At 36.0% G+C, this 14508-nt stretch overlaps 1 protein-coding gene across 2 annotated transcripts in view; it reads left to right on the plus strand.

Moving 5' to 3' along the window:
* The window catches only part of SRGAP2 (SLIT-ROBO Rho GTPase activating protein 2), a 99181-nt gene that overhangs the window by 74415 nt on the left and 10258 nt on the right, over positions 1-14508 (plus strand). For both annotated transcript variants that reach the window (XM_015814477.2, XM_015814478.2), the window contains exons 13-15: positions 1408-1542; positions 7426-7531; positions 10681-10905. In XM_015814477.2, coding sequence (XP_015669963.2) covers positions 1408-1542; positions 7426-7531; positions 10681-10905 — 466 coding nt within the window. The remainder of the gene's footprint in view (positions 1-1407; positions 1543-7425; positions 7532-10680; positions 10906-14508) is intronic.

Consider the following 14508-nt stretch of genomic DNA (forward strand, 5'->3'; position numbering starts at 1 on the left):
TTGGGTAGCATCATTGAAATTAATTGAATTTGAGATTTTTCTTAATAAATATGGTTGTGGAAAGATGGGACATTTTTGTCTATGAGACAGAAAGTAAACGTATGCAAATTATAAATACTGCATTTTACAGCACAAGGGACCTTGGTATCTTACACCTCTCAACATCCCCAATCAGCATAGCCAAGGATAAGGACTGCTGAGAACTAGTGTTCAGCAACAGCTGAAAGTCTACAGATTCCCTATGAAAAGTTTCTAAGAGACACATCAAATTGTTCTAGCATTATTACTGACAATACAGTCATGGGAGCAATTCTTCTTCTGTCTGATCTTTCAGTGAAGGGTTGCTCTAAATTCCAGATCCAAATCTTTGATGTCAGTACAGTACAAAACACTAAATTTTCTACATCCATTTCTCATGGTATTTTCAAAGCACATGCAGTACTAAAACAGTAAATGCTTGTTATTAATGTTGTTGTTCTATCTAAAGGCTCTTGATGAGAATTAATATTGAGGAAAATTCTCTAATTATCCTGTGAGGTATTGTGATATCAGCTGAGCTGCAATGGTTTCAGTTACATGAAGAAAATATATAACTGACAGTTTACCCAATAATCAAAATTAATTATTTCCAACAGTGAGGTTTTAATAGGAATCCTTTCTTTCTTTAGCTCTTATGATAGCAATAGATGGATTCCCGTATGCCGGAGAACTATGTGCTCCTGCTTTTTAGGCATGGCTGATTATTAACATTGTTCATGTGAGATTTTTGCAATCATTCTGAAACCAGAACATTGCACAATACAACTTTCACATGTTCCATTTTAAACCATTTTGCCCAAATCAGCCTTTGCATTAGATTACAGTGTTTATCCCCTTAGTCAGAGTGCAGATTGCCTGTGTTGTAGCCCTATAACATCTACTGGCTAGAACTATGTTGCTATGAATAGAATAATAATTAGAGTAGGGTAGGGTAGAGTAGAATAGAATAGGGTAGAATAGAATAGAATGGAATGGAATGGAATAGCTTTATTTGACCAGGTGTGATTAGACACACAAGAAATTTTTCTACAGTGTAGAAGCTCTCAGTGTACATGCAAACTACAAGGTAATAATCATAACAATAATATAATCATAACAATAATACCAATAAGAAGGGGTAGTAGAGAAAATGAAAAAGATAATAATAGTACTACAGTAGTGTTAGCCTTATGCTGAATGTCACTTTTAAGAATGGGAGTTAAATTTTTAACTGGATTTATTTTTGAGGGGGTTTTGAGGGTTTTTTTGTTTTCATTTTCGAAACAAAATCTTACTTGATTTTCCTTCCATATTTTGCAGTTTGTTCTTTTTAAATATGCAAATATCCTATTTACTCTGTTGCTATTGTCTTTGTTTTGTGGTAACCAGGGGAGGATCCACTGGCTGGAGATCAAAATGACCATGATATGGATTCAATTGCGGGTGTCCTAAAGCTCTATTTTCGTGGGCTAGATCATCCCCTTTTCCCCAAGGAAATCTTTCATGACCTGATTGCCTGTGTCAGTAAGTATCACAAAAATGCACAAGCCAGTTAGGATTTAATGCTATCTTTTAGAAATCTTACCACTGGCTTCTCAGAACATTCCTTAATCTCCTTACAGGAGACTAGAGATCTGAAACATGTCAGTTTGCTTCTGAGATAGTAAATATACAAAATCAGAATAAAAGATCATTATTTGCCTCTCACTGGGTTATAAGTTAATTCAACAATATGTATTTCTCTTAATGTTCATCTGAATCCCACCACATATTTCTGTTAATCTGTGGCTTTCCTTTTGATTAACTGATTAAAAAGGTGATTCTATGTGCTTCCCCAGTAGATTGTAATGTGATAATTATAGCTTGTAAGGCTAATGCTGACAGAATAGGATCAAAGATATAGATTTTAAGACATAAAGATCTGTTTCCTTCTTTTTAAACAAAGGGTTTTTTTAAAAAAAAAATGTTGAAACATTTCTCTATTTTGGGGTTTGATCCAGTCTTTCTTGGCTCTCCCATCCCACCATATTATTAGCTTATCCTTCCCAATGCCATTTCATTTGATTATACTAAAGAAAAGTGACTGACAAGGTAAATTAGTAAACTAAAAATAATCCAATACAGAACATTTTTACTTTAAAGGGAGTGCTTTAAGTAATTGTTTTGTCCTTTTTTTATCTTTATCATTTGAAGGCAATATAGGATCAATATGACTTCATCATTTAGTTAATTGTTTATTTGAGAGACAGAAAGACAACCAACAGTTGTCTGTTGGTGGGCATCTTCCTTAAAGATAATAGACATTCCTCACAGTATTTTTCTGCAGCATGTAGGAAACAAATTAAGCTAGTAACTTACACCTTATCGTTTCAAGGGTATTAATATTTTCCCTGGGACTGATAGGTTTATAGTAAACTTCTTGGTGCTGACTCACTTCTATAGCAAACAATGAATACATTGTCAAAGCATAAGAAGGACCATGCTGGAAAAAGCCTTTGAAGTAAGATATAGGAGAGCTCCTCTTAAAAAGATCTGCAGTTTCATTTTCACAACAAATGAGTCTACTCAGTTCAACTCTGTTAGATGAAAAGAGCAGCTTGTTGCCAAATAATTCTAAACTTCTAGAGCCAAGGCTTTGTGCTGCCCACTTTTTTCCCATTATATTGCTGTAGACATAGCTCTTTGTCTCATCATTCAGGAATGCTAATCTGCCTGTGGAATATTAAACTAAAGATTTCTTTTGAAACACCCACCTTAAGAAACTAAGTGTAATAGACTATCTGATTTAATTGCTACAATGGATAGTATTCAGTACTTCCACACTTGACCAGCTTCAGATTTTCATGTCCTGTTCTGTTAAACCAGAACATAATTAAACATTACGTGCATCCACACAAGCATGAAGCATTGTAAAACTATAATTCTCAGTAGTTCCATTCTGAAATTTGGAGAGAAAAATGTCCAACTACCGAAAGCAAAATTATGAGGTTGCTCTCTCCCACTACCCCTTGCATACCAGAATGCTTCCTACTATCTCAGCCTGCCTTTTTAAAAAATAAAACAAACATACAGTGATCAATAAAGAGTGAAGGAGATTATAATACATAAAAGCAGAAGCATAAAACAAATATGTGATTTGTCTCACATGGGATTAATATTAAGACATTACATTTTTAATTATAATTCTAATGAAGTTATGGATTTGGATATTTTTCCATATCCATATTCATCTGTATAGATGAAGATCATTTATTAAGAATATCCTCTTGATTTTACCAAAAAAATGGAGACCAATTGGGAATTCTTTAAGTTTTTACTGCTATACTGATTTTTATTCATTTCTTAAAAAATACAAGTGAACCATAGAAATATGCCCTTCAATGTTCAAATGTTTTGCTATAGTTAACTTGCCAACTAATAAGAAATATTTTATTAATTTCTTGTGTTGCTTTATTTTTGTAAATCCTAAGAAATAATATTTACAAGATCATGAAAGCCATACTAGTATTAATTACTAAAGACTATTGTGTAATTATTAATTATTATTCAGATTTTCAAAACTTTCGGTCAAAATGGACACTGTTCCAAAGATGTTAATATCTACCAATTTGATTATAGTCCTTTAAACTCAGTCTAGGAACAGGAGTTCAAAGTTATAAATGCTAATACTACTTTTATTATAAGGTTACTGTAGAAGAATCTTGCAAGTCTGAAAGTGCCTCTCCTCTTCTTGCCTCTATTTTCAAGAGAACTATAATCACTCACTGTTTACTAGCTTACTTTAGTGAACAAATACAGTATTTTTTTTAATCCTTTTCTGACCAACATGCACACTTAACATCCAGATGTGTGCCCCTGACAACAGCACGTGCCAGGAGACTAATGCTGATGTAGCTTTCATGAGAGCATTACCTGAACAAAATGGCAACAACCAGTGTTCTTGGCAGCATCTCTCTCTCTTCCTCTCTCTCTATCATGCTTTTGCTTAGCAACCATTTTGTTTCTGATTTAGTGAATGAACTATGGTCACTGAATAAGGAGAGGGTGTGGGGAGGGTTGAGTCTGAGACACTTCTTCAAATTACATTCCTATTTTCGACTCAGATTTCTCTTCTGACTGTTTTCTGGGTTGCAGCTCTTCCTGTTTTTCAAGATCAGTCTCTTATATCATTACAGTACCTTAAAGAGGGCCAAGAAAAATTTTAAGAGAGCCTGTTTGGGTGCGATATTGAAGAGAGTTCTCTGGTTTTAAATTATGTAGCATTCCATACTTTAAGCAATTTTAACGTTGTAGATGGTAAGGATTTAAAAGTGAATGCATTGCCTCATTAATAGCAAATTGGGACTGGTGATCCATTTTTATCTTTATTCTTCCCTGTCCTCCTGTTCTGGCTGAGATATTTCCATAGAAAGCAGTAGGCTGTAACCCCTAATCAGCTTCTCCCCCCCCCCAAAAAAAAAACTGCTTCTACAGCAGGAGTTCTCAACCTTGGCAACTTTAAGACTTGTGGACTTCAATTCCCAGAATTCCTCAGCCAGCTTTGCTGGCTGAGGAATTCTGGGAGTTGAAGTCCACAAGTCTTAAAGTTGCCAAGGTTGAGGACCCCTGTTCTACAGCATATATAGAGCCCAAAAAACATTTTTGGAAGTAAATGTTATGCTTGAGATGACCACATGAGGCATTGTAGCTTGTTCCCTAAAATTAATAATAAACAAATTTAAAAATAAATAAGCATTCTGCTTGGGTGTGAAGCCTGATGGAGGAGAGCAAGTGCCCATAAGAGAAGGAGTGAAGGAGGGGTTACATACTGATGATATCGCTCAACCATATTCTGCATTTTATATTTATTTTTCTATTTAAAAAAATACTTATAGACTACCACTAAGGGTAAGAGCAGAAGCAAGGAACTCTCCAAAATAAATAAAAGCCACTGCAAAGTTAAATAGTAAGAAAATAATGGTGCTGAGTGGAACAAAAATATCTCCACTACCCAAATACCATCAGAAATCATATAATGCATTGGGCAATCCAATAAAAATTTAAGAAAAGCCACCAAAAACAAACAGTTCTTTGATGTTTTTCAAAAAGCCTATGTCAGACATTCCTGGCAATGCATTCTTCAGATGTAGGAGCCATTGCAGAAGTTCTTTCCTTCTGCCTACAATTCTAATTTCTGTCAGCAAGCAGACATGTAACAGGAATTTTCAGTTGATCTCCTTAAAGTACAGGGAGGCTGATAAGGAGGCAGGGATTACATCATATAACTTGGTTCCAAATATTAGTTTTAAAATTTAAACCAGCACATTAAAATGGGCTTGGTGCAGTTGGCATTGTATACATCCCCTCATTCAACTTCAACAATATCTTTGGGACGACCACATTCTACCCTGCACCAGTTAAACTTGTTGCATTCCTTTTAAAGTCAGGATTTGGAGCCAGGCAGGGGAGTTTGCTCAGCACCTGATGGACAAAGTCGCTTGGATTTGTTGGCCCCCATGCATGGAGATAGTCTGTGTGAGATGCCCAGAAGAGGTCTTGCCCTATTATCTGGAAACAGTTTGATCTGGTTGACCCTGATGAAGTGGACAGGGCTCTTAATGCTGTCAGTGCCACCACCTGTCAGTTAGATCCTTATCCCTCCTGGATGGAGAAAGCCTCCAGAATAATGACTAGCGGGTGGGTCCAGATAGTGATGAATACATCTCTAGAGGAAGGGACATTTCCAGATGCTTTTAAGCAAGCCCTGGTTCGCCCCCTCCTTTAAAAAACATGACTGGATCCTACCTGCCTGGACAATTTTCATCCAGTTTCCCATCTCCTATTCTAAGGAAGGTTGTGGAAAAGGCCTGGCAGGTGCAGAGGATCTTGGATGAAACAAATTATATGGACCCCTTTCATTCAGGATTCAGGCCTGGTTATGGGATGGAAATGGCATTGGTTGTGCTTGTCAATGATCTCTGATGAGAGTGAGATGGGGGTAGTGCAACCATCCTCACTCTCCTTGATCTCTCGGCAGTTTCGATACCATCGGCCATGCTATCCTTTTGGGCCGGCTAGGTGGCACAGTTCTGTCCTGGTTCATCTTTCTCTGTGGCAAGTCCCAATTGATATTGATAGGGAGAGGTCCATCCCTCAGCCAGTTGTGCGCCAGTTGCGGCCTTTCCTGGACTAGGATTCCCTGCACTCAGTCATTCAGTCCCTAATCATCTCACGGCTAGACTATTGTAATGTGCTCCACATGGGGCTCCCTTGAAGAGCATTTGGAAGCTACAGCTGGTGCAGAGTGCAGCACGGGTAGTTATGGGCCCCTCCCAAAATGGCCCCTGTAACACCACTGTTCTGTGAGCTGCATTGGTTACCAGTCTGCTTCCAGGTGCAATTCAAGGTGTTGGTGATCATCTTTAAAGTCCTTTGTGGTGTGGGTTCAGGTTACTTAGGGACCCTCACCCACTGAAATTGGCCCATGCCACTCGTGCCGGCAGAGGAGGCATGCTGCGGGTCCCATCAGCCCGATTATTCCAGCTGGCGGGGTCCGGGAGGAAGGCCTTTTCTGCTGTTGTTTCTGTCCTCTGGAACATCTTGCGCCCCCCCCCCCCATGTGAGGTTAGAAGGAAGGAAGGAATTCCAGAAAGCGATATAAAAGGATGGATTAGCTATCTAATTTCCTTCCTTAAGTAAGAAAGTATCTTTGAAACAATGACCCAATGGCACACAGGTTGTTTAGTCAGATATAAAAAGAATGGATAGAAAGGAGAATATAGAACCAAATATAGTAAATGATCAAAGAAAGATAGAAATGAAATGGTTAACACCATTTGGGTATTGGTTAGACCAGCTGGAGATTTACAAACAAAGAATAGACCTGGATTATAAGAACAAGAAATTACAAATGATTAGAATTAAGATTAGTATAACAAATTTAGGAAATGCAGTAAAGTCATTCTATTGTATGGGACTAAATTCTAGGATAGAGGAAGTTAGAGTATAAGAAATAGAAAATGCATAATAAATAAGAGCACACTAATGATCAGCTAAGAAACAACATTCGTTTTTGTAAAGCATCTTGATGATAACCAACATTTTTATTGAGAGCTAGTTTGTGTCCTGCCTGGTTTTATAAGTTTATGTGACAGTCTCTTTTTTAACCTTCATAATCACATTGCTGAGATGCAAAAAAAAGAAAAAAACCCACCAACCTGTATACATACATACTTCTGCTATGTTGTGAATTCCCAATGTCTCTGCATGTGATAAAATAAGATTTACACACGTTCAAACATAAAAATGTTTAAAAATCAGATTATTCTTATATCTGTGAAAATGTCAACCAGAGTAGTAAGCTAAAGTGTGACCTCATTATTCAGTTTTATCCTATCATGTCTATGAAGCTGTTCTCTTTTTCTTTAGCAATGGACAACCTGCAAGAGAGAGCTCTACATATCCGAAAAGTCCTGCTGACTTTGCCAAAACCCACATTGATTGTAATGAGATACCTCTTCGCATTCCTCAGCCAGTAAGTGTTCGAGTAATTGAATACGGTAGCTATTACATTGGTATTCTGGAGGAAAATATTAGAATCTTAAAGTTGAAGGACACTTTGGGGACTGTCTAATCTCACACCTACCTCTTGCATGAAGTTCATAGCTAAAGCATCTCCAACAGAAAGTTGTTTCAGCTAAAATCCTTTCTATCAGAACTTAATGCATTGCATTAAAATTCTCTTTTATAAGGCTGCAAGATAATCTGAAAAATTAACTATCATAAATATGGTCCCTTAGAATTGTTTTGTTGAATTTCAAACATTCCCATTTAATTGGCCTCAGGAACTGAACTATATGAATATTAGAAATGCAATATATAATAAAGTTTAATGCCCATTTCACTGTTATGGTACAGTATTTGATTATGATGATGGTGATGATGATGATGATATTGGAAGGGATCTTGGAGGTCTTCTAGTCCAACCCCCTTTAAATCATTTTCAGAAATTGCATCAGAATTTTGTATCCTGCTTAAATTACAAAAGTATGTTTGCTCATGTTGCAGCAAGTATTTTCCTTCTAGTACTAGTAACGAAATAAAAGAATTTTGCAGACAGTACAAATGCACCCATGTTTGACTTTTTAATTCCTGAGATTTCACTAGCCAGATGCCTGTGATTTCAATTCTGTTTTTACAGCTAAGAGACTTATTTTAAGAGAAAAAGGCAGACTGACATTCTGATGTATGTATCCATTAACCAGTTTTCTGGCAGATATATAGGGAATGTACATTTCTGCTGTTGGTAGGCAGTATTATGTATTTGGAATATTGTATGCTTGGTGACTCACCTACTTCTGTGCATTTATGCAATCTTTTTATGAGTATATAAATGAGACATAATATTGGAATTTGTGTTTAAAATATCATGAGAACCTTCCTCACTCTACCATAGATATTAAATGATTTCAATAAAAGTTTTCATAAAGGGTATTTCTGTACTCTTTTTCCAAAAATAGGCTATTCAAATACTGTCAGTGTCTTTGCTTTAATTTGTGCTCTGGTACAAATTTTGGGGGTGTTGGATGTTGACAATACATGTTATGACATGGTTTAGAAGCATATAATGCTTCTAAAATGACAGAGGGAAGAACATCCAAAAAGATTTCTTTAATAAATTTATACATTTTTAGGCTATCATTGGTGAATTTATATATTTCTAGACAGCTAATGCTAGATGTTTTTACTGGAGTAATTTGTGTAAGTAAATAAATCAGTGCCTAGATAGAAGGCAGCATCTAACTGATCTTGATTAATTTTGAAGAAACAAACAAATAGGATTCCTTGAATGGGAGACCATTAGGAAATACCAGATTAGAAAGTACCAAATATCTTCAAAATAGGCAGAGACAAACTATTGCTTTATTGTTGCCAAGAAACAAAATGGATATATTTATAAAATCATCAGGAGGTGATCTTTCATCTTTAAGCAAATAAATACCCTAAGCAGTCTGCTGGGAAAGATATTTTCTTAAACACAGACAGGTGGCTGCTGGTATATAATCCAGGGGTACAGCTAAGGGATTTCTCTTTTAGTTCTATCCCCTAATGTTTATATTGTTTATTAAATCTTAATGATTACCCTACTCCAGACATGCAGCTAAGCCACAAGATAAAAAAAATAGAGTTAATGAGCTACGTGGCAAGCTTCCAATGCTGCACTAGAAATCTATATCTTTCTAATTTTATCAAAAGATAGAAATGTGGGGGGCCCTACAGTTGTTGAGACAGTATATTCCCTAGGGATTGGGTCACCATGAAAAAGACCTGAGTCCGAGTCCATCCCCTCAATTTCAGAAGGCAGAATCATTTTGTTCTTCAAAAACCACTGTCATTCTGCCTTTAAATATTCTGCAAATATTCTAATTAAAGGACACGGAGTGAATGTTATAGCTTGAATGTTATAAAATGTTAAATATGCATGATAGAAGCTGAAGGACAAGTGCTTGATACTGAATTTTGTTAGCTAGCCAAGTTTATTTTATTTTTATGGATAAATAAATAGTAGTGTACTGGATTTATGGCATACTTCCTCTGCAAGTTTTGTAGGGAGAGTTACAGTTAAAAACAAAAGACAAATTATTCAAGTAAAATACTTTTTTACGCTGAACAATTTTTTCTCAGCTAAGTCCTGATTTCAGGTGGTCAAACCCAGTTCTTATTGAAAGGTTATGAAATGCTTTCAAGTGAGACTCAAAGATTGCTGCCTAAGTGTGGGGTAAGAGTGCATCTCCCTTTGTTCTTTGGAGTTTGAAAGGTGAAACATCAGCAACTGAACTGTTTTCCTCACAGTTGAAAGCACTATTTTATAAATGACGGTAGTGGAGTATGGAGAATGTAAGGGTGAGCTTTCCCAATCTTTAAAGCAAAGTTGTTCTTCTGAGCTTTTTTGTTTATCTTCAGAAATGTTCAGTGTGTCACACCAATGTTTCAAATGCCTATGATTGACATTCCATGTTGAACATTGGCATGAAGCTTTTAGTGTTCTCTTTGAAAAAGAAAGATATTTTGGCTGTGAAGAATGGATGCAAATGGGGGGGGGAATCAAAGGGGTGTGTTAGAATCTTTACAGTGTTGTGCTATGAACCATGCAGCATCATATTCAATCACACTTTCATCTGCCTCTTGGCTGTTTATGAGGTGTGGCTGATGCAGCTGTTCTCTAGGCAGGGGGCATGGAACAAATGCCAAAAAAATGCTGGCAATAATGTTCAGTCTGCACTAAAATGAAACTAGATGATGAGTCTTCCATCCCTCATTACACACAGCCGCACACATATACTTTTAACAAATGTTCTCTGGGTTAATTGAACATAAAGTGAAAATTGTTCCTCCTGTTAAATAAAGAAATCCATGTGCTATCCAGTAGGAAAACGTTTTGAACATCTTCTGCTAGAGAAACATCATCCATACAAAGAAAATCAAATTTGTTGTAAGGTATCAAATGCAGAAAAGCTCCCTCTTATCTGCTGTATGTAGTCGATTCCAAGCATAACTTTAGTTAAGTAGTCTCAAGACATTCTTGCTACTTTAGATCGGATTTCCATTTTAGAAAGTTACTCTACTTCTGGGAGTTTGGGATAATGTTCCCTATTGCCACTCTTCTCTCTCTTTTTCCTACAGTTTATCTCAGTTCAGTGAAGAGAACATGATGGACCCCTATAATTTAGCCATCTGCTTTGGACCCACACTGATGTCAGTGCCTGAAGGCCATGATCAGGTCTCCTGCCAAGCTCATGTTAATGAGCTCATCAAAACTATAATCATACAACATGAGAATGTCTTCCCAGGACCAAGAGAGCTGGAGGGACCTGTATACACCAGGGGTGGAAGCACTGAGGATTACTGGTACGGTAGGATGTAAACGGAGAGAAGTGAAGGGAGCAGTATGCTACTTCAGTGCTGGTTCCAGGATTTATCCTCTTTTTGTTATCTGTATTGTGTAAAGACAAAATGGCTGGAGTTGAGAGACTTAAATGCAACCAGGTTTCCCACACTAAAAATATAGACCTCTTGTAGTGGCAGAAGTTATCTGGCATGATTACACATTATTATATTATAGAAAAGTAATCCAGTCAGTTTTGTTCATGGAACTGTCTAATGATATTATGGTAATTACCATAGCCAGATTGTGGAAATATTGTACCGGCACACTGCCTGAATCCATCATTGACATCCATCACTTTTCTCAGCATGTCTCGAGCAGCTTTCCTTCAAAGGCAAAGTTGATAGCAGGTGAGCCAAGAAAGCTCAGAATGGCTTAATTTCAGGGTAGCATTAACAAAGGAGAAAGCCTTCTTTTCTCTCTAGTACCACACACAAGAGGCCTGTTTGTGCCTTCGTTCTGAAGCCGACATTTGCAAACAGTTCAGCGGGAATAACCTTTTTCATCAGGGTTGGTGATGCCGAGGGGGATACAGGAAGTTATAAACAGGAAGGGATTCGTTTGCTCCATTCATTGAAAGAAAGACTGTTAAAAATGATTCCCCCCAATTGATTTAGTTGCACCTTTGGGCAATCATTTAGGTTGGTTTCACTTTTCTTTTTCTGAAGTACCATCCCAAGACAGCCAAAAATTTTATTTTCACATTTTCTATAAGCTGAAGCCACTCTTATTAGCTGCCAGTCTTAATTTTCTTTATATTGCCTTTCCCTTTGTTTAAAGATTAATGTCCCTAAGTTGATTATAAAATGGTCACAGAGCTATAAAAATGAGCTTCTGGTAATGTCTTTATTTGGAACCTGTAGGACACCATGCATCCTCAGCAGGGGAACAAGCCCTAGAAAATGGGTTTCTACTGCTTCAGCTGTTCAAGTTTTAACAAAGCTTCTAAATTATGATAAACAGTAAAAGAAACAGAAGCACCTACTGTGAACAATTGGCTTGAAATTTTCCTATGGGTAAATAGATTATCTATAACCATGGACAGTTGAAGACACTTCTCATTGCATTGGAATAGAATTAAATCTTCCAAAGAGGTTTGCCAAGACATTCTAAATGTTGTGTAAATACATTTGCTTAGTTGTAATGTTCTTTCTGGCTTGACATTTACCTGTATATACTATTTTAAGAAAATAAAATACAATTTTGGAAAAAAAAATTGGAGGCCAATATAAAATATTTAATATTTTTGTGTGTTTTTTGCAAGCTGAGTCTCTCTAATTGGTAGTTTCAAAGGCAATTTAATTTCCATTATTCTCCATGGTTTATGTTCTGCTTAATTTACATTTGTAAGATCTTGGATGTAATATGTTTGCTCCCCACAAAAAAAGAAGTAACAGTTATCCAAAAGAAGTAACAGCTATGAGAGAGAAATGAGGCACTGAATCTTAATATGTCAGAATTGGATGAATCACAAGTCCAAATCATTGAGAGATCTTTCAAAACTTTCCCTGAATAACTCTTTTTCAACAGTAGATCAAGGAGTTCTTGAGAAGCAATGTGCTTCTTGGGACCATGAAGTTAATTTTAAGGAAAACCCATCTTCTTACAGTGAGACTTACTGGCTGCCAAATGCAGGAGTGCTTATTTTAAGGAGATAAAACAAACCTTTCACTTCTCCCCTGCTTGCTGATGAAACATGTATTCTCCAACTCCCAGGCTACTACCTTCCAATTATATTGCTGCTGATATGTTTGTGGATTCTAAATTTCTTTGGTCTTCCCTAAACCATACAGTGATTAGCACTCACAGCAGGGTTACCATTTTTGAGCTCTAATTTTTTTGCCTCTATAGTATGTGCTGTATCATTAAGTAGACCAAAGCATCCAGCTGGCACTACTAGATTCGATGCTACTTGAAGTAGGAGAGAGCTTCTAATTTTCAGTGTTTATTTTTCTATATGATAAGAAGATTAAGAAATAGTGTAGAATCTGAGGTTTGTGTCTAATCCTCAGGCGAGGGAGGAGTACAGAAAGAACAGCAAGGAGTATTTCTAGAGATTTTTCAGATTAGTAGTTTGCTGAATTCATAATTATGGCCCTGCTAAATCCACCAATTTTACCCGAAGATTAAAAGCACAGTTATATATGATCCCTAAGTGAAAAATACAAAGTTTGAGCAAATTCTTTATCAAAACTTCTTAAGCTAGATACACAAAAAGTAATTATTGAAGATAGGCAGCTAAATTAAGCCAGTTCACAAGCAGTATTTTAACTCTGATTATGAAAGATCTTTTCACACTGTAGTTTTGTCTTTTTTCCTGCATTTTAGATTACATAGCGTTAGTTTCTTTCACTTGGAGGGTTGTACTAATATCACTTAGCCATTTTTTCCAGGTAGCACAGATATCCATAAACATGGCAACTTTATGCACTTACTCAACACTTTCAGAACAAATTGTACTGAACATTTTGATTCTGAAAATCTTCTGAAAATGGTGGGTTTAGTCTCTGAAGAAGTTGCAATGTCCATAATACCAGGATACAAGTGTGCAGTTACCCAACACAGCTTTAAGATAATAGGAAAGACTACTATGTTTCTAGAAGGAAGCTTAATCACATGAAGACATTCTACAATTCTTTGTTCAAAGATTAAGAAATTCAGGAAATTTCTTGTGTGCAAAGTAATTGAGTTTGGAGAATCATCAACTTTAGTAACTGGTCACTTATCTGTGATACCTCATAAATACAACACTACTTGGATTTCATAGCTTTGCAGCAGAAGTCTGGTAATAGCTAAACAAATTTGCTTTAAACAAAAAAAACCCACATTTTTCCACTTGTACAGTAATTTCTGTTTGTTATTCTTCCATATCTCCCATATCAGCATATAAATAAATGGTCATGTAAGAAAGAAAATATATTTTTAGAGAAAGGGAGCATTTTTCAGTAAAATGTCAACTTGAAGTATAATTTTTTCTCCGCTGCATGTATTACATTTTAATTATATACTTTATTTAAAATTAATTATGAAATTTCAGTTACTTCCTTGGAAAATATAGAAACATATTATGTATGTATTATGTATTCATAATCTAATATAATTTAAGGTGCAGATTTGGAGGGCAGCTAATATTTTGTGAGTTTCTATGCAGTAATTGCGATTAAATTTTATTAAATGTGTGTACAAACACTAATAAATACACTTTTATTAAAAATAGCTAACAAAAATGTCTAACAGTACAGTAGAAAGTATATTACTATAAGTTGATTAATGAAAAAATCAATTCATAATGATGGTATCTTTTGATTTTGCTTTTACCTCCCAAGGTACATGATTGGTGAAGTCACCCAGAAATAGAGTATGGAGACCAACATTTTTGATTCCCACAGCAAAGGGGCAAAATAGGTGCCTGAAATACTGCAAAATCTTAAGCCATCCTTTTTTTATTGTTATATGGCTTAGAGACCACTCCAGTCAATCAACTCTAAGTAGCCTTGCCCTTTAAACCTCTTAAAAACAGAGAAAATCAGCTTAATTTTAGAAAGATTAAAGGAGATATTGGTGCA

This window comes from Protobothrops mucrosquamatus, unplaced genomic scaffold (genome assembly GCF_001527695.2).
Source record: "Protobothrops mucrosquamatus isolate PMUCROS unplaced genomic scaffold, P.Mucros_1.0 scaffold256, whole genome shotgun sequence".
Classification (NCBI taxonomy): Eukaryota; Metazoa; Chordata; class Lepidosauria; order Squamata; family Viperidae; genus Protobothrops; species Protobothrops mucrosquamatus.